Source organism: Triturus cristatus, chromosome 7, assembly GCF_964204655.1.
Source record: "Triturus cristatus chromosome 7, aTriCri1.1, whole genome shotgun sequence".
NCBI classification, from domain to species: Eukaryota; Metazoa; Chordata; class Amphibia; order Caudata; family Salamandridae; genus Triturus; species Triturus cristatus.
The window spans coordinates 1,642,585,366-1,642,607,039 of NC_140590.1; the positions used below are offsets into that span (position 1 = coordinate 1,642,585,366).

General features: G+C 44.8%; 1 protein-coding gene across 1 annotated transcript in view; it reads left to right on the plus strand.

The window, feature by feature from the left end:
- LOC146812611 (peroxidasin homolog) overlaps positions 1 to 21,674 on the plus strand; it is a 211,116-nt gene that overhangs the window by 175,314 nt on the left and 14,128 nt on the right. Inside the window, exons 15-20 of the mRNA XM_085619678.1 lie at positions 7,325 to 8,831; positions 11,146 to 11,280; positions 12,264 to 12,472; positions 13,712 to 13,826; positions 18,090 to 18,192; positions 20,686 to 20,803. Coding sequence (XP_085475804.1) covers positions 7,325 to 8,831; positions 11,146 to 11,280; positions 12,264 to 12,472; positions 13,712 to 13,826; positions 18,090 to 18,192; positions 20,686 to 20,790 — 2,174 coding nt within the window. The 3' untranslated portion in view covers positions 20,791 to 20,803. The remainder of the gene's footprint in view (positions 1 to 7,324; positions 8,832 to 11,145; positions 11,281 to 12,263; positions 12,473 to 13,711; positions 13,827 to 18,089; positions 18,193 to 20,685; positions 20,804 to 21,674) is intronic.

Consider the following 21,674-nt stretch of genomic DNA (forward strand, 5'->3'; position numbering starts at 1 on the left):
ATAGAAACAGCAGAAACAAGGAGAAATAAAGCATTTCTCCTCGTTTCACCATGTTAAGACCATGTTTTCCCTGGTCTTAATATTAGCTCTGCCTCCTATTTACGCCACTCTTGTAAATAGGGGGCAGCGTCAATATTAATGCGTGTTGTAGCGGAACGCCCACCATAATACCCATTGCCCGCCCCTTTCACGTTAAGTATAACGTAAAAGGGTGCCTTATTTACAAGGCGGCGTTAAGCCATGTTATGTGACTTAACGCTGCCTTGTAAATAAGGCGAAGCCCCTATCACCACAGGAACATCGTTAAAAGTGACTTTCCCGTGGAGATAGGAACTTGTAAATATGCCCCCTAAAAGGTCCCGAAGGCGAGACGTATTGACTATGCCACTGCTTGTTCTGTAATGTCACCCACATTATTAAATGTACTTTTTCTACCAGTTATGGCCATTGACAACCACTTGCCTTAACTCCCTATACTCAAGAACTAGCTGTTCCTGCAGGAGGAGCAACATTGCAGATTCCATGACACTCAATGTGAGAATCATTATGATACCACTTCGTAAATGTTTAGAAACCTTTATTAGGACATTAAAATTATTGCTTCGTCGGTTTGTCTTCTCAGCTATTCCCTCACTGGCCACCAGGCGTCACTGATGCAATAATTTGTCTGATCAGATAGGAGAGTCCTGGCTAGCACTGCAGATGTGCTAAAAACAAAACAGAACCTGGATGGAGAAGTCTGGAGCGCGAGACTCGGGTAGATGTGTGAGTAGGTTGAAAACGTCTGCAGTAAAGTCGGAGGTGTAGTGAAGCCCTCACTTAAGTAGCTTAAGTGGGGGCTGCCACTGTGCCCCATTGTCTGCTGAACTAGGTCCCGCTAAAAGAGGTGTCTTCACCATTCTATACTGTGAGCTACATCTGCAGAGCTCAAAGAAAAAGCACCAGAGCTAATTGCAAATTGCATCTCTACAAACAGTGATCACGTCTCTTAACATTACAATACGACCACCCTAAGCAAGATTAGCAGTGGCGATCACACAAATATTTCAGGCCAGAGTAACAGAAAAAAATCAAGAAAAATCTTATCAGTATGAAACGCCTCCACATGACTAATGAAAATACAGCCAAAGCAACCGGGGCACGGATGTATGACATTACAACGCGTGTCATTACAACGCGTGCAGTTACATCGCATGCGTTACAACGCATGCGATGTTACAACGCTATGCCATTACAACGCAAGTCTTTACATCGACTTGCGCTAGATGGCGTGCTAACATTAGAAAAGTGTAATTTACTATTCCAACTGCAGTCCACTTAACAGTAGGGAAGGTGTTGGGATAGTAAACTACACTATTTGTAATGTTAGCACGCCATCTAGCGCAAGTCGATGTAAAGACTTGCGTTGTAATGGCATTGCGTTGTAACATCGCATGCATTGTAACGCATGCGATGTAAAGGCTGCGCGTGGTAAAAACCGCGTTGTAATGGCTGTTCCCCCCGGGGCACACATGTCAAACACAGAACCATACGTCTCTCCTACTCATCTTAACTTGCCATTCAACTATTAATTTTAAATGTCCTTTAGAAATGCAACCATTTGTCCTCATCAGTATATCAGTTCTAAAAATAGACCTATTTTTCTATAAAATACCACTTCCTATTTTGGGCTGACAAGCACCATTTTTGCCTTCAAAGTATCAGGTTTTATTTGGAAGGATTCACAGTCCTCAAACATCAGCTTGACATTGTCATCAAGTACTCACACGTATATAAACATGTCTCGTATAGACAGTTTCTGCTTCAAATGTCCAGGAATCACAGTGATAGGCCATGGATGCTCACCAGAGCCCCAGATAAATCTGTAATATGCCAACAGTCACCACCATTATACGAATTTGTGCCGGTGCTTTCTGGGGCTCAGCACCGGCACTTAATTGCCAGCACCGGGGCTTATGACTGTCTGCCACATGGAAGTGGTGTCTGCCAATTTAGGTATGAGCACAACAACTTCTGTTTATTATTCCAATTTCAATTTCCAATTATTAGTATTTGCCTCCAAAGCCATTCTTATAGCTTTGGGGCCCTGTAATAGTATGCATGGTCACACTTTTAAGAGTGTGATGATTAGTAGAGTGTTGGTGCTGTCATTGGCAGTGCTGCCAGGGGCAACGGATAGTGCAAGCTCTAGTGTCCTCCTGTCGAGAGCCCCGGCGCTATGTTTTTTACAAATTAAGCACTGGGGCCAACGCTGGAGCTTATAATAGGCGGGATGCTCACTATATATGAGTCACGGCCATGATTATGCAAGGGGGCATTATTATGTAAGGGATGGCTATAATGAGGCCAGTCGTGCTTCTAATTTGCCAATGATAGCTGTTAGTATGCCACAACTAAACCAAGCATGCCCAAACTATGTCCCAAATATGCCCAGCATTACCATTATTAAGCCATTGCCACTGTTATGCCATGAATGGACACAACAGTGCCAGAGATGAACCCCTTCCCCCATTTATGATGGTGGTGCCATATATTTTTGATGGTCCTTGACACCAGGAATAGGAGAGTGACACTGTTTATTAGGGAGGGACATAATGCCGGACAAACACCTAAATATACACCCATGCATATACACACAGAGACACATGTATATGAGACTCTAAATTGTCTCACTATGGATGCAGACTCTCCTTAGCTCCTGGACTGATCATGCACCGTACTCACACATGTTCCCTTTGGCTCCTGTCCTCCCACACTTCAGCGGGCCCGTGCTGGCTACTGACTACTTCTGACACTTTCCTGTTCCATTGTTTACACACTGTGTGGCTGATAAAGCAGGGTCTACCACATGGCCACCCTCCTTGTGGCTTTGCTAGATTGAGAGTGGAGACAGATGGTTCATGTGGAAGACCCCACCGTCTCCCTCAGTCAGTGTGTGTTGAGCGTTTTCATGAGCCCGCGGCATTGGTTCGAGTGGCTGCCACTCCAGTGTCTAGAGATGAGCAGTGCTGCTCTCTATGATGTCTGCAAACCCTCTGCATTGGGTGCTGGGCTTGGTTTCACCTCTGAGAGCTACTTCTAGGGTGATGAAGGCCTACCAGTAGCACCAGAGCTACTAGTTGGAGACTCGTGCACTAAAACATGAATGAGTTACCTATGGGCCTAGTCTGTTTGCAAACTGCTCATAAGCATTAATGTTAAAGAATACAATGACAACAGGGTACAAGTTGGGGGTGGATGAGGGAGGCCGGGTGGGTGGGGGGGTCACCCTGTGTCCCAGCACTGCAACTGTTGCATTTACAATCCCAGTGCGCATGTAACTTGGCCTCAGGGTATATATAAACCCTCCTTCCAGCCGGTAGCACCCTTGTTGTGCGAAAGTCCCAGTTGGGAAACTCCACACCGTTAACCATTGGATCACCTAAAGAGCTGCTAAGACGCAGCAGTGCCTTTGTGCTCTGGCGCCAGACAAAGAAAAAGAGCGGAAAGCAAACATGCAGGAAAATCAAGTTTGACTGTTTAAAAAAGTACACTAACCACTTTTTGTTTACTCTCTAAACACAGTTTACAATTTAACCCCGAGCTCCGCACGTATGTTTAATAATAGTGTCCCTCCCAGCCATTTCTGAGATCAAATACACACGGAAGTCTAGAAACCATTCATTCTATTTATAAAAAGTGAAACAAACCCAAACGTGTTCTTCTCATTTGTGCATGATTTTATTCACTTGTTGTGTTAGTAAAATAGGCCGGTTCCACATTAGAAAGAAGGGATATTACAAGGGCATGGCATTACTCATTGTGAGGTCAGTTCCTGTGATGTAATTATGTTACTTAGTCCCCCCACTATTTTTCCGAGAATTTGTGGCCTGCGTGACACAGGGATATGGTAGGTGGGCTGACATGCACTGCAAAGAAAACTGAGAAAGAGAAATGATAACAAGAGGGGAAAAGACGGAGAGAGACAAATAGAAAAAATGAGCATCTGAGAGAGAAGTAAGAAAGAAAAAGTAAGGACGAGAGTCAGAATGGTAGAGAGAAAAAGAACGAATGTAAGGAATAAGGAAGAAAGGAAGAAAGGATGAAAGGAACAAGGGAGAAAATATCAAAGGTATCAAGGGAGACTGAAAAGTAGTGTGAGAGAATGAACTAATGGATAGATGGAAGGGTGAAAGGAGGGATAGAAAGTGAAAGGATTGATAGCTGAAAGGGTGAATGGAGGGAAAGGTGAAAAATAGACGTGGAACAGTGAAAAGATGTATGAGTGAAAAGTGGTCAGGGTATTCAATGGTATGGTTCAAGTATGGGGGGTGTTTTAATTTTCAGGCTGCTCTCTTGATGAAAGACTCCATAATCTTGAATCCGCATGCAATGAAAGAACCGATATTCCTCCTAAATCTGTATGTCATTCCTCATTCGGGGTTTTAAGGGTGTCATCCGAGTTGCCCTAAATTGGGCAAGGGAGGAGCTATCTGGACTAGAATGACTGATTTGTCCAGTTACTACCCCTGACCTCCAGGCAGTCTGAGTTAAAGTCCTCGCAATGGGGGATGGCTTGCTTGGCCAAGAGTTACCAATCAAACACAGTAGGGTTTCCCAGAATCTGGTAACTTTTCCGCTCAGATCTATCACCTGCTCCTTGAAGCTTCGCATTGCACATGGACTCGTCACACCACAGTCCATGGTTGGGAACTCTGGCTCGAGGCTTGGCACTGCATATGAATGTCCCCTGCAGCGCGTGCTGGCAAGGGGACGGGCAATGCACAAGAAAGTCCACTGATGGAAGCCTCTGGCAGGAAGCTTGGCACTGTGCATGAATGGCCATTGTACAGAGCTCTGGAAGGAAGCTTGAGCCTGTGCATGAATGCATAGAGCTCTGGGTGAGGTTCTACTCCCTTTAGAGAGCTCGGGTAAAAAGAGGGCAAAGCATGTAAGCTTCTCCCCGCATAGAGATGTGTTAGGAATTCTGGTACTCCCAGACTGCTTGGAGTCCAGCTCGAGGTCTCGACGGATAGAGCGGTGCCTCCTACACCGAGCAATCTGCCGGGTGAGGTGAGGCTTTTCTCCCACAGAACGTTGGGAAAGAAGAAGAGGTGATAACACCTAAACAAAGCATAAACAATGCTAGTCTGGTAGGGTGGCAATGGCCACATAATTATATCACAAATATTATGATTTTGAGCGTCACTGGTTATACACACCATTTTACCAAATTTATCCTGCAGTAGCCTTTGATACCATCACTATTAGGTCCTGAAGAAAGCCGGGTGAAACAACCAGATCGGCTGAAACATGTCGACCTTAAGAGACCAAGTCAGGAATTAGTCGTATATTTTTTTGACTAATTTGGTTTTTTAGATATGACACCTGGTCAATTCACAATAAACATATTTGTTGACCACGTAGTTATTTTTAGAGCACTATCACGTTATAGCACTGCATTTCTTTGAATTCTTTGAAATATTGATGCACACTTTGGCAGGAGATCTTCCTCTTTGGGGATCATTGGGACGGGTACCCAGTAGAGCCGGGTGGCTCGAGAGTGTAGGGGCCCTGACTTTGACCCCCTAGGGTCTCACATGACGAAGCTCCGCCAATAAGGGTGGGCTGATGGACTCTTAATCTCCCTGCCTAGTGATGCATTAATTCTTTGAAGAGGTGTGCACAGTATATATAGCATCATGCGGCGTTTTGTTTTTCTTTAGACTTAAGACCTTCTGTTAGTGTATGTTGAGGAATTCTGGTACTGCACAATAAAAGCCACCTCTACGGAGCTTTGGCAGGTGGCTTCCCTGTCCTCTCGGGAAAGCTGTGACAGAGTGCTTAGCACTGGCTGCACCTGAAAATCCCAACCTATGAATCAAGTCACAGGCACCCACCCAATGGGCAGTCTCAATAGAAATACGTTAATGTCAAACGTTTCACTAATAATGGGGGTGACCCTGTTTCTAAGGAATGTATGACGGCACAACGCATTCCGTTGCGTGCCTTAAAGCGCGAATGCCTTTACCACGCATAAACTTTACACCGCATTTTTTTAATAACAAATATGCCTTTACAACAAATTTTGCTGTGAAGGCATCTATGTTAAAGGCCTATGCATGGTACAGGGTTTCCCTGACCCCTGCCCTCAAACCAGTCCCCAGCAGCCCTGGCCCCAAGCCCTTGTTAAAGACGCAACCCCTGCCCTGAGACCTAAAGGTATAACTCAGTGCGTCCGCCCCTGGCCCCCTGATCTTTTTAAATATACCTGACCCCTGCCCTGAGCCCTAACACTAACCCCCAGCGCGACACCACTCGGCCCCCAGCCATTAACAAAAAACACCCGACCCTTGCCTTAAGCCCTAAAATTAGGCCCCAGCACAACCACCCCCTGGCGCCCAGCCATTTTTAAAAGAACCCCAACCTCTGCCCTGAGCCCTAAAACCAGACCTCCCCTGCAACCCTAACCATAGGATTTTTTTTAAGCATACCCTAGGTCTAAAGCCCTAAATTCGTACCACCCACCCCAGGCCCAATCCCCCTTACCTTAGCAGGACGGGGAGGCAGCTCCTCTGAGCGGAGGCGTGGCACAGGTCATCAAGAGGAAGCAGAAGGATCTCTCCGTTTCCACTAACGATGCCGATAGCCTTGACGACACCAGTGCCTCTACCACTGTTTCCAGCATATGCCCTTACCACCAATGCAACGTACATGCCTTTACCATTCATACATTTACAACATTAATTCAATGCAAAGGCATGTGTGGTAAAGGAACATGCGTAGAAAAAAAAATTGTGGTAATGGCTATGCGTGGTAACAGTGCATATGTTGTAACTGCATGGTTACAGCTGCGTTGTAATGGCTGTTTTCCATTTATAAGGGCTTCCAATTTGTGGCTGATGAGAGAAGTGATTCACCAAGAGATTAAAGGCCTCATTTAGATACTGTGGACAGGTTACTCTGTCACAACTGTGACGGATATCGCATCCGCCGAAATATGAATCCCATAGGATATAATGGCATTTATATTTCGGCAGATGGGTTATCCGTCACTGTGATGGCGGAGTAACATGTCTGGTTTCATCTAAATCAGGCGCTAAGTTTGATTCCAGGTCCTGCTCATTTTTCTCTCCTCTCCTGTGAGAAGGTATGAGTGACTACCCAAGATCACAACAATATGAAGGCACCACAGTGGAAACTATGGTTGTGGGCGATGGGCACTTCACTGAGTTTTAACTGAAACTGCACCCTTACACCACACCTGCCTCCAGTACAGTTTGCATTGCTCTGTGGTGAAAACTTTTATTAATTAACAATTTAAGGCTGTTTGTGTTTTTTACAGGCTATCACTACAACGACCTTGTGTCACCTCACTACTTGAACATGATTGCCAACCTCTCTGGATGCTCTGCTCATCGCCGCTCCCCAAACTGCTCCGACATCTGCTTCCACACACGCTATCGAACGCACGATGGCTCGTGCAACAACCTGCAGCATCCGATGTGGGGTGCCTCACTTACAGCTTTCCATCGCCTGCTGCGGCCAGCCTACCAAAATGGCTTCAACCTTCCCCGTGGCTTTGCATTAACTGAGGAATCAGGGGAGCTGCCCTTACCGCTGCCCCGCCTCATCTCCACAACCATGGTGGGCACCGAGACCATCACACTCGATGACCGCTACACCCACATGCTCATGCAGTGGGGGCAATTCTTAGATCACGACATGGATCAGACAGTGGCTGCCATCAGCATGTCCCGCTTCTCAGACGGGGCACCTTGCTCCAGTGTCTGCAGCAATGACCCACCATGCTTCTCTATCACCATCCCTGAAAATGACCCACGAGTGCGGAACGGTCGCTGCATGTTCTTCGTGCGCTCCAGTCCTGTCTGTGGGAGTGGAGCTACTTCTCTACTGATGAACTCAGTCTACGCCCGGGAGCAGATCAACCACCTCACGGCATACATCGATGCCTCCAATGTCTATGGCAGCACAGAGCAGGAGGCTCTGGAGCTGAGAGATATGGCCCAGCGTGACAGTGGGATGCTAAAGCAGGGGCAGCTGGTGCCTGGCACAGGGAAGCACCTTTTGCCCTTCGCGGTGGGGCCTCCAACAGAGTGTATGAGAAGTGAAAATGAGACCTCCGTCCCATGCTTTTTGGCTGGGGATCACAGGGCCAATGAGCAGCTGGGTCTGACCTCAATGCACATCCTGTGGTTCCGGGAACACAACAGGATTGCCAAGGAGCTGCGAAGCCTTAATCCTCATTGGGATGGGGAAACCATCTATCATGAGGCTCGTAAAATCATTGGTGCCCAAATGCAACACATCACCTACACACACTGGCTACCCAAGATTCTGGGGGAAGCCGGAATGAAGATGCTGGGGGATTACAAAGTATATGACCCAAGTGTGAACGCCGGGATCCTGAATGCATTTGCCACAGCAGCCTTTCGTTTTGGGCACACTTTGATCAACCCAATCCTGCACCGCTTGAATTCTACCTTTCAGCCAATCCGTGAAGGACACCTCCCGTTGCACAAGGCCTTCTTCTCCCCATTCCGGATCATCCAGGAGGGTGGGATCGACCCCATCCTGCGTGGCCTCTTTGGAGTGCCAGGGAAGATGAGAGTACCCATGGAACTCCTGAACATGGAACTGACAGAGAAGCTCTTTGCCATGGTGCATTCTGTGTCTCTGGATCTGGCTGCCATCAACATCCAGCGTGGCCGTGACCATGGCATCCCCCCGTATGATGACTACAGGGTCTTCTGCAACCTCACTTCAGCACACGACTTTGAGGACCTCCGCAATGAGATCCAAAACCTGGAGATAAGGGAGAAGCTACGAAGGTAGGTCACCAGAAGGTTTAAACAACATAACAGGAAAGGATCTCTTTTTCTTAACAGCCAGGATCTCTTCAGAGGTATTTGCCACCTCCCTCTATGTCAACAGAATGCTACGTTTCCAGTCCTGGGCTTTTTAGTAACAAATTTTCATTTGAGTTGCATTAATCCAACTAATAAGGGAAGCAAAGAAAGACTACAGCTTCCAGAACACATCTGGTCATCGCATAAAGTCCCAGGATGGGAAACATGGCGTTCTGCTGACATTGACTGAAGCTGCAGCCACACTTGAAGCGTCATCTGATGTTTTTAAGACCAGGTTTTAGAAATGCGAGTCATTGGAGGATAGTGAAGTTTTGCTAGAAAAGAAGACTTAGCTAATAATATTTTGCCCTCTTGGTGATTTTTTAGAACTTGAGTTATTTTTTGCCTTTGATCTTGGAAATAAGAAATGCAAAAGGTGTATTTATTATCATTAGTCTCATATTACCTCAGGATCATTACTACATAAACATTCAGATGATGTCAGAAGAAAACAATATAACCTATGTGCGAAATATGCTCAGTTTGCGTTTGCTTAATTAAGTAAAATGTCAGAAAAAGTATGTGAAATTACGTATAATTGCATGAAATGGAAAACCGACATAACATAGAGAATCAGGACCTATTGATGTATGATCTTTATATGAAGATCTTAAAGCTATAAGACTCATAAAGGATGGCTTATAGCTGTACGACTTGGTGAAATATGTCTTATAACGGGGATTCCAAAGAGGGATGTCGTATAACTCTAAGCCATGGTTAAAGATAGCTCATCATAAGAGACTACACTTGTATGGCCCAGTGAAAGCTCTCCCACAGAGGTATAAGCCCTGGAGAATGATGGCTCATAGAGGTAACAGAAGGATATCTTTTAGCTGTGCGACCCAGTGAAAGCTTTCTAGTAGCAGTTAAGATCTGGAGAAGGATATTTTTTAGCTATGCAACTGAGAGAAGGACGTCTTAAACTTGTATGTAAGACTTAATGAAAGATGTCCTATAGCAGAAACACTGGTAGAAGGAAGTCTTATTTCTGGATGCTGTAGATGTTTTATAGCTGTACAGGCTGAAGATTTATTTTTATAGATTTAAGTCTAGAAGAAGACTGTATTTTACTTCTAAATCCAGGAGAAATATATCTTATAGAGGTACAACCTGGAGAAAGATTATTTTTTGGAAGTTCTGGTGAAGAATATCTTACAGTAGTAAGATCAGGAAAAAAATGTCTTCGGCCCTAGAGAAAGATAGCTTATACTGTAAAGCTAAGGCAAGGATAACTTGTCGCTGTAAGATCCAATGGATAATTAATGTCTTCCAGAAGTCAGATCTGAGAAGGAATCACTATTGCTGGAAGCCAAAGAAAAGGATATCTTAAAGTGTAAGATCAAGAGAATGGTGCCTTAGAGCTTTAGGTCCAAACAAAAGATAGCTTATAGTTGTAATACTCAGACAAGATTGTCCTATAGCTGAAAAAATCCAATGAAAGATGTTTTATGCTATTTTATTAAGGACTTATAGAGTGATTACCATGGGCCTCTTGGGTCATAGCAGTCATAGCAGTCAGGCCTGATATGGTAACATTATTGCTGAAAGCCTAACAGAAAGATGTCTTAATGCCATACACCCTTGAGAAGAGCACTTTATAGATGTTAACCAAGTAGAAGGAAGTCTTATAGCTGTGGCCCTGGAGGCAGAAGACTTATAACTGAAGGACCTGGAAAATTAATTCTGAAAACAATGGGTCCTTGAGCAGGAATATGAAAGCACATAACAAGATATTGGATTGTTAAAGTTTTGTTAGTAGGAAGTCATTCAGGTGCAGTCCTCTACATATGAAGATCCCAAAAAATCTCAGTTAATAAAATCATTGTTTTGCATAGAACAGATCCTCCACTGTTATCCCACTCCAGCTCCTTGGACATGCCCTTTTCCTCTACTCCTATTAGATACTTTTTTGGTTAGTCTCATTTTTATCCTTGTGATTTCTTATATTGTTTACCACTTATTTTTCTCCACTGTTTGGTCTGTCCAGTTTCCACTCAGCCATACCATAACCTATCCTTTTTCCTCTTCTTCTTTTTCTTTTTCTCCAACTTATTTATTACCCTATCCACGCTTTCTTTAGTCTGCTCCATTCTGTTAGTCAGTTGCACTTTTTTTTCATGTTCTGCGTTCTCTGACTTTTCCTATCTGTCTCTCCTGCAACCCACCTGTTTTAAGCTTGATCATCATAACTTGTGCTATCTCTCTCTCACCCCTCAATACTCCTATCCTTTAACAGCTTGTACGGGACACCCAAAAACATTGATTTGTTCCCAGCCCTCATGGTGGAAGACCTCGTCCCAGGGAGCAGAGTTGGGCCTACGTTGCTGTGCCTCCTGGCCACTCAGTTTAGAAGGCTGCGCGATGGAGACAGGTACAGTCAAGCTCTCATGGCATCCATGCGAGGTAAAAGTAGGTTATTTGGACCAGGTGGAGGGAGACATCAAGTAGATCAATCCGCCTAAAAAGTAGAATTACAATGTTGACCGTTTTTATGGCATATTAAATACTATGTCCTAGGTTTTTTTTGTTACCAGGAGGTTGTAGCTTGTAGATTAAAGGTCTCGTTTAGAACTTGTCTGCTGTGAAGGCTGAAATTTTCCCCCCAAAATACCCCCCACATACATGAGGTATTCGCTTTCGGGGAATATCGAACCATGGCATGGAACCATGGTAGCAGATTTTCCATGCCAACCCTGGACTGTCTTCAGGAAGAACATACTGATCTCCAAGTGCTAGGAGGAAACTGCAAGGGTGTGAGGGCAAGTTTCAGGAATTTTTCTGTCCTGGACCACCACCTGGGTTATATGGTGGTCCCGGACAGAAATGACACTAGTGAAAATGATAACCAAGGGGCAGCCCTGCTGAGATGAGAAGACAACATTTCTGACAAAAGGACAGGGGCTCAAGCTTATTGAGGTCCTCAAAGAAACCATCTTTCTCTTGGCACTTTAAATTCGCACCTATCAGAGTCTAATCCAGGCGACGGAGGCCTCGAGACGGGACATAGTGAAGGTTTAGGAGAACTTGGCAGCAACATCTTGATAATGTTCAATTGTGAGGTGGTGTCACAGGGACCCCTGGGCGACAACGGTGCACAGAAATGCTCCATTCATATTTTTTGCACTAACACCTATATTGCATACAAGGCGTTGGGATTTGGATGACGTGTCCCTTGGTAAAGTGCGGTTCAGAAAGTTTGAAATTCACAACAAAAAATCGAGGCTTCATGCCCAGGGAGAAATTACCTCTTCCTTCCATCATAGTGAGCAAATATCCTGGTTAGAGGTCAAGTTTTCTCCTCTATTTTCATCACAGCAACCCTCTAATTCTGTGCAACCACATCTTCCTCTTCAGGTTCTGGTACACCAACCCAGGCGTGTTCACGTCGGACCAACTCGTCCAGATCCGACAGGTATCATTGGCACGCGTGCTCTGTGATAATGGTGATGACATCCGACATCTCCAACCAGACGTCTTCAGAGTAGCTGAGTACCCCAAGGGTATGGTGAGCTGCGATGACATCCCGTCTATGGACCTGCGCATGTGGCAGGACTGCTGCGACGGTACGAATGGCACAGTTGATGGCTGGGGCAGGCTGGGGTTTGGGAGTCAAATCTGTAATCCCCAGCACACAAGAGGGCTGTATCTAGTAGACCTTATTGGCTGCCTGTCACAATCATACATCATCGACCACAGTGCCTACTCGTGTACCTAAGTTGTACCATGTAGTTTTGATGGCGGTTTAAAATGTCTGCATGTGGTGCTGTCTTGCGCACTGTTCCTATTTGTGAGTCTAATTACAAATAACGTGCATCCCTGTTTTCCAACTTGATATCAATATCTGTCCTACATGTACTGTGCTTACACATTGTGGCAACTTGTAATTCATATTCACTGCAGCTGTGGTGTTCCTGCATGTTGTACCAACTATTTCTTCAGTTGCACCAAGTGAATGTTTTTATTTGTGGTGCCAGTGGTGTGCCTGCATGTTGTGCCTCTTTGCTCTTATTATTTGTTGTGCAAGTGACTTACTCACATATTGTGTTAACCTACTATTTCTAGTTGCTGGGATGCTCCTTCAAGGAGTCTCAACCTGCTATTGCCCCTTCTTCTGCTTGGATGTGCCTACATAGTTTGCCATTTCGTTTGGCCTTTTAGCTGAGTTGGTGAATTGTTTCCTTACATCCCTGGTTGATGTATCTCCATTCTTAATCCATGCAAAGTGCCTTCCAAGTGCTTACAAAAACAAATTAGGTGTAGTCATAATTGGCCCTGAAATAACAAGAGGCTGTCAGCTCTCTAGGGGTTCAAACCGTTTAATTTCAAGTACCCCACAGACACCTGTGGAGCAGGCAGGAACCACCAGAGCTGTCCCTACCTGTAATGAGTATTCCATCTTTTTGTGATGTAGGGATATCTGCTTGATTAGGGGGAAGGTCCATTTAACAAGGCCATGCATCTGCTTCCCTGGCGGCCCAGGAGTAAACAATCATGGCTGCCATTTTAAAACCCGTCCCTTGTCACACAGATGGAAGTCACTGTTTTGGATTAGGTTTTTTATCAGCTGTTTCATATCAGAAATCAGAGGATGGAAGTATCGATCGAAGTAGGTATAGATACGTACCCTGGTATGTGATGATTCTCACAGTAAATTTGTTTTGTCATAGCTTCTTCCATCTATTTTGGTGTCAAAATCTCAAACCTGTTCTGAAAGGACATGGAAGTTGGGTAGACACTATGAAACTACAGAGATGGCTGCTTGATTCTCATTTCCAGCTGCTGCTCCTCTTCTTCCCCTGTAGACTGTAAGAGTCGTGGGCAGTTTCACGCCCTGTCCCAGCAGTTCCGGAGCCGCAGATCTCCCATCTACAGCTATCCAGAAGAAAACCCGTCTGCAGAAGAGAAGAAGGACATCAGGTAGGAGACAGGACAGTGGTCATTTTTGTATCATATGGAACCACTAAAAGATGGTGGTGTGAGTGAGGGTGACTTACATATATGGAGGGGCACTGGCTGCACTGGGAAATAATACATGACTTTTAAAGCTGCAAAAGTATTTAATATCAAAGGAGAGTCCTTCAAAAGACCATTGAGATATTTGATGTGAGCGTTTAATTGCATCATGTACATTAGTAGTGATATTTGTATAGTGAAAGCATAGCTACAGGGCCTTGGCACATTGCACACAGTATCAGGGAGGATGTCAGTGTGACTGGAGATAAGTTCTGGAGTTCTGTAGGTAATGGCGATCCTCATTCACACATTGATGTTATTCCAAGACCTGAATGCATTAACTTGAGGAGGCTTGTCTTCTGGCCTGCTCCTTTTTGCATTTCTTTTTTATTTAAAGAATCTTTTTATTTAAACAGGAAAACACACGACAAACCATCAGCGAGTCACAGCACTTTCAGTATCATGTTACATGTTACGAAGGCAACCCCTATTTATATATATACGGACTGGTTGCAAGGAAATCAACCACGCAATGCATTTCGTGCTTCTGTTAGCATTTTGTCAGGAATATGATTACCGTAAGACTTCATAACATTAAATTAATTCTGAGAACAAAGAAACAGAATAAATGCAAATGTATCCAAGCCTTAATTACCGTGAACACTTTTATAATCCAGGAAGGATCAAATCCATATTCAAAGTGCATACACATTCTGATCCTTTCAGTATGGTATTGTGGTAATAAAAGTCCTATATGCTGAGCTTACCATCTTTTTAACACTTTATAGTGCATACGTTTATGCCTAAAACAATTAGCTATAAAATTGCAGAATGATTCTGTCAGAAAATTCAAAAAATGTACATGTAATACACCCAGATTCTAAGGATTACCGAGTCCACACCATGTATATTAACCTGTAAAATAATTTGCTGGCGACAACCGAGTACTTCTCCATTGCTTAACCTGCTGCTTCCCATAAATCCCTTTCCAAGAAGAGGACATATTGTCTACTATAACCAATGTATTTCATATTAAAAAACAAAAATGTTCAGATTTGTCATTTAAGCCTTCGAACATCATTCATTCCAAATGTTTAACTCAATAAATTTCTCTTTGTGAAGGACTTTGCAATGTATCCCATTCCTTGTTCTTATTTAGGTACCACGTCCAAGATCTGATCATGTAATGCTTCACCGGGAGGCTTACCTCCTAGATGTTCTAGTCCTGTGACTGGCCTTTGCCATCATTGGCCATCAAGCCCCACTTGAAACATTCTTCACATTCATCACAGACTCTGATCTGGACCTCATGCTTTCATGTGGTAAAGCAGCACTTCTTAAGATCCCCTGTTCCTCCTGGTCTTTGGTGGCATCCTGAATGGCTCCATCCTCTTCCTTAATGTCCAAAGAATACATGAAACTCCTTGGGCTGTATCAACTGAGCATCCCCTTCATCTATCTGCTAACAACACACAACGCTCCCTCAAAGTCTCATTCATCAGAGACATGAAATACTTCTAAGGCCAGAAGACACCATCCAAACATCAATGTCTCCTGCACCTGAATATCCACCTTGAACAGGGCAGAGCCCAAACTCTTAAAAGGCAGCAACCTCTACCTAAAAGTTCCATTCCTGGGTGTCGAACATGAACCCTCATGGTGTCTTCCTGCATCTCCTCTTGTACCAAGCCCTTGACTTCTACAAAGATCCCTGCCTGTTCTACAAAGAAAGATGCCAGTTTGCCTTTGATAATATTTCATTAATTGAGCATGGTCATTTGATTGCCACCTGATTTTCATAGCAATAGGTCCTTTGTAAACCATTGTTTTTATTTGCTTGTGTTGACCCAGGTTCCCACTGTCATAACATTAAAAACTTGAGGCACCCATAATTCTGTCACAGGTTACTGGGCAGAATCAAGCTCTTCTTTTCCCCTTTAAAACTTCCTTTCCACTGTTCGGGCCTTTTAGGCGGTTTATTCCCAAATAGATAGTGGATCTAACCTACTGAGAGACACCACACAGGTCTCCCCTACAACTATCTTGCTATGTGACTATTGAGAATACCCAGAGGCCTGTGCGCTTGTAGCTCATCCGCGTGAGACCAGAGATCACAGAGGCACAAAAAGAAACAAGATCTGGCGCAGCATACAGGTCGCACCTTTATAATGCGAGTGGCAAGTTATTGCCTTGTCCAATGCTTGTTTGTAAAGAAAAAGAAAAAGAAGAAATCATTTCACAATAATGGAGGAAAAGCAAACACATTTTAAGTGCCTCAAAACTACATTCAATTAAATATTTTCAATCTTTATAAATGGCACAGTTTATTTTTCAAATAGGTTGCACTCAGGAAAGGTGTTAGAATGTAAAGTGAAACCAATGCCAAGTTCTAATATACTTTAAGCAGGACTCAGACTGAAACAAATGCTATTTGGTCCTTATAGTAATCCAGGGAGCAGGTCTATGGGCCCCCAGAAGAAGCAGCAGCAAGCCCCACCCCTCCCAAGGCACCATAAAAACCTAATAGTTTATGCTGCAAATGAAGATCTCAGGACAGCGGGCGCTCGAGTGAAAACAATGAGGGGCGCCTACAAATGGTAGAGTGCCCTGGGTACCACGGTGTGCTGCAAATAGACAGTTCAAGCCGTCAGTGGGTCCCAGGCGCAGTGCTCAATTTAAAAAAAATAAATAAATAAGCGCCAGGGCCCTTATCAGGAGGCCACTTCAGCTTGCACCACCTATTGCTCCTGACATCGCTGCCAATGACAGTACCAACACAATTCCAAACCATCACACTTCTGCAAGGGTGACAATTCATAATATTCAAGGCCCCCAAAGCTGTGGTAATAGCTTAGACGCAGGTATTAGTCATTTCTAAAGTATATTGTAATAATAAACAGCTGTAGTTGTGCTCATCTGTAAATTAGACAAACAGCGCCTCCATGTGGCAGACTGTCATAAGTGCTGGTGTTGACAATTATGAGCTGGTGACGAGCACCAGAAACCACTGGCTCAAATTAAGCATGGACCAGGAGCCTGTGAGGCTAGCTTAGGGAGCAGCGTGCTTGGGAAAGTGCCCTGGAGGGAAGTGTGATGTGGTCCTGGGCTCATTGCTCTCCTGCAGCTCTCTCGAGAACCGCTGGTCGGGCAGCACCTTGCTACACATCTTGCTTCCCTCCAGGGTACTCTTCCAAGCGGGGCGCTCCCTATTCTATTCACTCGAACAAACAAAAGTTATCACCATCATTCATATTTTGTATCAGACATGGGCATAGCACCTACTCTTCGATCCATCAGTGGGGGTCAACCTGCCACTGCTATGCAGCAGTCCAGTGAGGTGAGTAGACAGGCTAGGCTGCATATATATTGGACACTGGTGTGTGATATAAACTCTGCAACATAGTGAAAACTGTCAGCTTACAAAGCACTGAAGGCGACCAGTACCCACAGCTAAGCATGTTCTGCAGTATCTGATATGTGACACAATTACTGTATTTTCACATAGTGTAGTTGTGCTTTTGGCTGATTAGCACATTTAGTTATGGATCCATATTCTTCAGTGCAAGCTTTTGTTAGGTGCTCATGAAAACCACTGTGCACATTGCCAGCTTGTGTGTGTACCCAAAGGTAAACTAAGTAGGTCTGGTGCATGCCTGTAGTGTTACTTTCCATGTGTGTGAGTTTTTTCAACTTATCTGTTCATAAGTTGAGCATTTTCTAAAGTGCAATCAGTTGCTTGGGTCAGTGCGGCCCACGCCTCAATCATGCACATGGTCTTATGCGCTTCCTGGGTATTTGTGGATTCAGCTATATGTTTAGACAGCACGTCAAAGGTCCAGTGCTTTAGGCGGCTTATGTGGTTCAAGCCTCAGTTTAATACTGGCATATACAAAGTGTTATGAGGAAATCCTGTGGTGTCACACAGGCAGCCAATGAAAATGGCGGGCAGGGAAATTGTTTTGCAGTGTGACACTTTCCTGGATTCGCATGCTGTGCATGATTCCGCCATCTGGTGGTTGGGTCAGCAACCTTCCTCTTGCATAGTAGTCCTTTCTTTCTTTTTGATGTATTTTTGTTGTTTTTGTTGTTGTTCGTAATCATGGGTCCAAACCATTTGGAAAAATAATATTTTACCCCCACTGATGGAGCACAGCTCTGCCCATACATTTAAACCAATGTCCATCCACTTTTAGATGATTGATTATTTTCATCAATCACTGTCCTTAGGTCTAAAGAGCAAGAATCCTCAGTTGACTCCTCCTCTTCCTCAGAGAATCTTCAGTCGGTGGTGACCAGGATGGAGAAGGCCATCTCTTCTCTACAAAGGAAGGTAAAATGGGGTGGGCATGGTTGATGTTTTCTAGGGAGGGTGGGACTGCAGTAAATTGGCCCTTAGGAACTGGGAGTTTTTTCAGTTGGCCTGTACCACTTAACGGAAGGTGGGGAGGAGCAGATGTTTGTATGTCAGGCAACTACATAACATGATCAACGACCAATCACAGGAATAGGTCTAGCAGGGGATCTCACTATTTTCCATAGTACTACTGGCAAGGGGGAGAGGGAAATCGCAGGTTCAAATTGTGGAGTTTTTAATTGTTCTGCCTCGGTCGTACCTTCTTCTGATGCCCACAACATTTCAATTCCATTTTTCAAATCAAATCATTTGATTTCCCAAAAATATAAGTGCTCAGACTCGGGCAAGATCGCAGCATTAAACTAAAGGAGTTATAACACAGGAGATTTAAATATACGTTGGTGCAAGTGTTACTCTGCCACAAAGAAAAACATTACAAGTAAACCCGTGCCACCGTCTGTCTTTAAAGGACAAACTTATTTGTGAGTGGTTAAAGCGAGCATGTTTGCACTACAGTTTAGTTTGTCGTTATTTCGAGGGTGTAAATAATCAGTGACTGGACCACAGAGGTTCATCTCTTATCACAATTATGTGCCTGCTTCCTTAATTAGTGCGTGAACGTACAAAGTAAGGGGGTCATTACAGAAAGAACCTAGAAGTAAACGCAAAGCTCCCTGGACTACTTTTCCATACATACTCATGTCATTACATGCTCATGATGCAGTGTTTTTGCTAGGTCTGGGCGGAGTTCACGGAGTTTCGCTATGCAGAACTCCGCGACGTGGCCCAAAAACTCTGACACGCTACGCAGAGTTTGGCAAATGGCAGAGTGCATTAGGTCGCGCCATACGTGCTGATTGTTAATGCCAGGTATTTGTCCCATGCTGGAAAATCAGTGTGAACAGGATCATGCACAGTGCAAGAGGGCGCTGCTTCTTTCTGCCGCTCGAGTCGATTTTTTACCCCAGCGGCAGCTTTCTCAACGCGAACGGATGGTTTCTCAACGCGAGTGGTCACAACCATCCGCGACCGCCTGTGTTGAGATGTCTCGCTGGGAGGTGCTCTAGCTTTGGATTTTCCTCACTAGTGCTTGCCAGCTTAACGTTGGCGAGCGAGGAACAATTCCACTCCATGAAGTTTTTGGGAACACCTCATGCTCCACGGAGTGCAGAAAACTCCACGAATGGAGCAGGGGTCACCGCTCATGCCTAGTTTTTGCCTTCTACTGCTGCTCAAACGCAGCATCCCCTTTCTAAGTTTCTACTGGACGGAATATTAAAACCGAATGCATGAAACGTAATTTGGCTGGGCTACAGGTAGCACCACACACTGGGGCACGACTACAATAGGGAGATGCACTGGGGGAAGACAACTAGTAAAGCCAAAGAATTGGGCAAGGCTAGAGGGGAAGTGTTGCACTGACTGAGGCAGTAATACAGTTCAAGCCACAGACTCTGGCAGGACTTCACCCTGGGGTAGGACTACAGGCAAAGAGACACACTGAGCCAGGATTGCAGGTAAAGTCACACACTGGTGCAGGAATGCACGTAAAGCCACACACTGGGGTAGGAATGCAGGTAAAGCCACACACTGGGGCAGGATTGCAGGTAAAGCCACACACTGGGGCAGAAATGCAGGTAAAGCCACACACTGGGGATGGAATGCAGGTAAAGCCACAAACTGGGCTGTTCTTACAGATAAAGCAAACTAGCTGCCTGGCCTGTTCCTTCCCTCAAAAAGAATAGTTTCCCCAGGAGAAAAGGTAGTCTCTTCAAGCCCTCTTTGTTGCTTTCCCCTTCTTTCCAGGCGAATTTACACACAGAGGATGGATGTAACTCTGCGGCACAGCATTACTGTCCACACAACACACTCTCTCTCACCACATCTCTTTGGGCCGATACAGCCTGGACACGTACTGTAGACCCCTTCCACACTGTGTATACACTATTAAACTTGACCACAGCGCCAGCCTGCAATGTCTCAGTCCCTGTCTCTGTCTTCGTCTGGTAGACTAAAGTAGCCTACTTCCACACTTCTGGGTGTTCACCATCACACCTGACCACAACACCAGCCTGCAATGTCTCAGTCCTTGTTACTGTCTTCGTCACCATGGATCCTTAGATCCATAGAGCTGATAGACTAGAGTAACCTTCTTCCACAATTCTGGGTGCTCACCATCACAGCTGGGCAAAATGCCAGTCTGCTTCGTCTCAAGGGTCTTTGTCACTGTCTTACTCACCAAAGAACATCAGACTCACAGAGCCTTTTGCATACTTGTGTGTACTCACAATCACTCCTGGTCACCACACCAGTCTGCTTTTTATACACAGGTCCTTGTCACTGTCTTTTCTCAATGCAGATCTTTGGGCCCATAGAGCCTGTAGCGTAGACCTCTTCACGCCTCTCTGTGGCCACAATCACACAGTATTAGCCTGCCTTGCCTCACAAGTTCTTGTCACTGTTGCCCAGGTCCACATGCTGGAGAATGAAGTGAAGCGGCACCATGGGAGCATCAGGGAATACAGTTGGCACAGACGGAGAGAAGAGAATTGGAGTAAGCAAGACCAGCACTGACTTTTGTCATGAGGTGAGTGTAAAGAAAGGCAAAACAAGCAGGCCACAGTGGAGCCGAGTAGCTGGATTCTTAGAAAAGGTCTACCGTTTGCATAAAAAGAGGCGATAGTATAAGGTATGTGACATATGAGTATGCAGCAGGAAATCCAGGAAAGGATATAAATATTGCAACTCTAGAATACAATGTAGGTCTGCATCAAATGTCTGTTAGCTGGGTAAAAGGAGGTCTGCACTCCTGCGGTGACCTGTCATCTTCCTGGGCTGTTCATCCCGAAAGAGTTGGGACCAGGGTCTGTGGACTGAGATAAGTTGCCTCTGTTAAAGCTGCCTTAAAAGGCCAGGTCGAATGTCGGGGTCACCAACACCTGCATCTGTGATTGTTCCTAGCCTCTTTGGATATCCTGAGACAAGGCAGATAAGACAAGTGGCTAGATATACATTCAGAGAATCTGCAGGAGCGAAGGCAACATTTGACCTTTACACTCACAGCACCAAAGCACGAATAATCTATGCTGGGGAAAAACAATGTGTTATTGCAAATAAATTGTGTTCTAGGACCAATTAATGCACTTTTTCCCATATTTCTGGCCTTGTTTCCATCTTCCAATTTTTCTTTCTTTATCCACTTTTAGGTCGAGCCTAGAGGTAGCGTGCATGCACTGCTTTGAGAGATATGCTGTAATGTCTCTGTGAAGTTAGAAGACATCCACCACAATCCCACCACTTGTGATTGGTTACTTAGTCCGCCTTTTCAAATGCCATAGTTTTGGTTTGTGGATAGAGTAAATTTATCCCGCCTTGTGGCTGTTTTGTTTCAGCCCTGATGTTTTCCCCTGCTACATGGATCCTTTCGATATGGGCCATATGTTTTGGTACCTGCACTA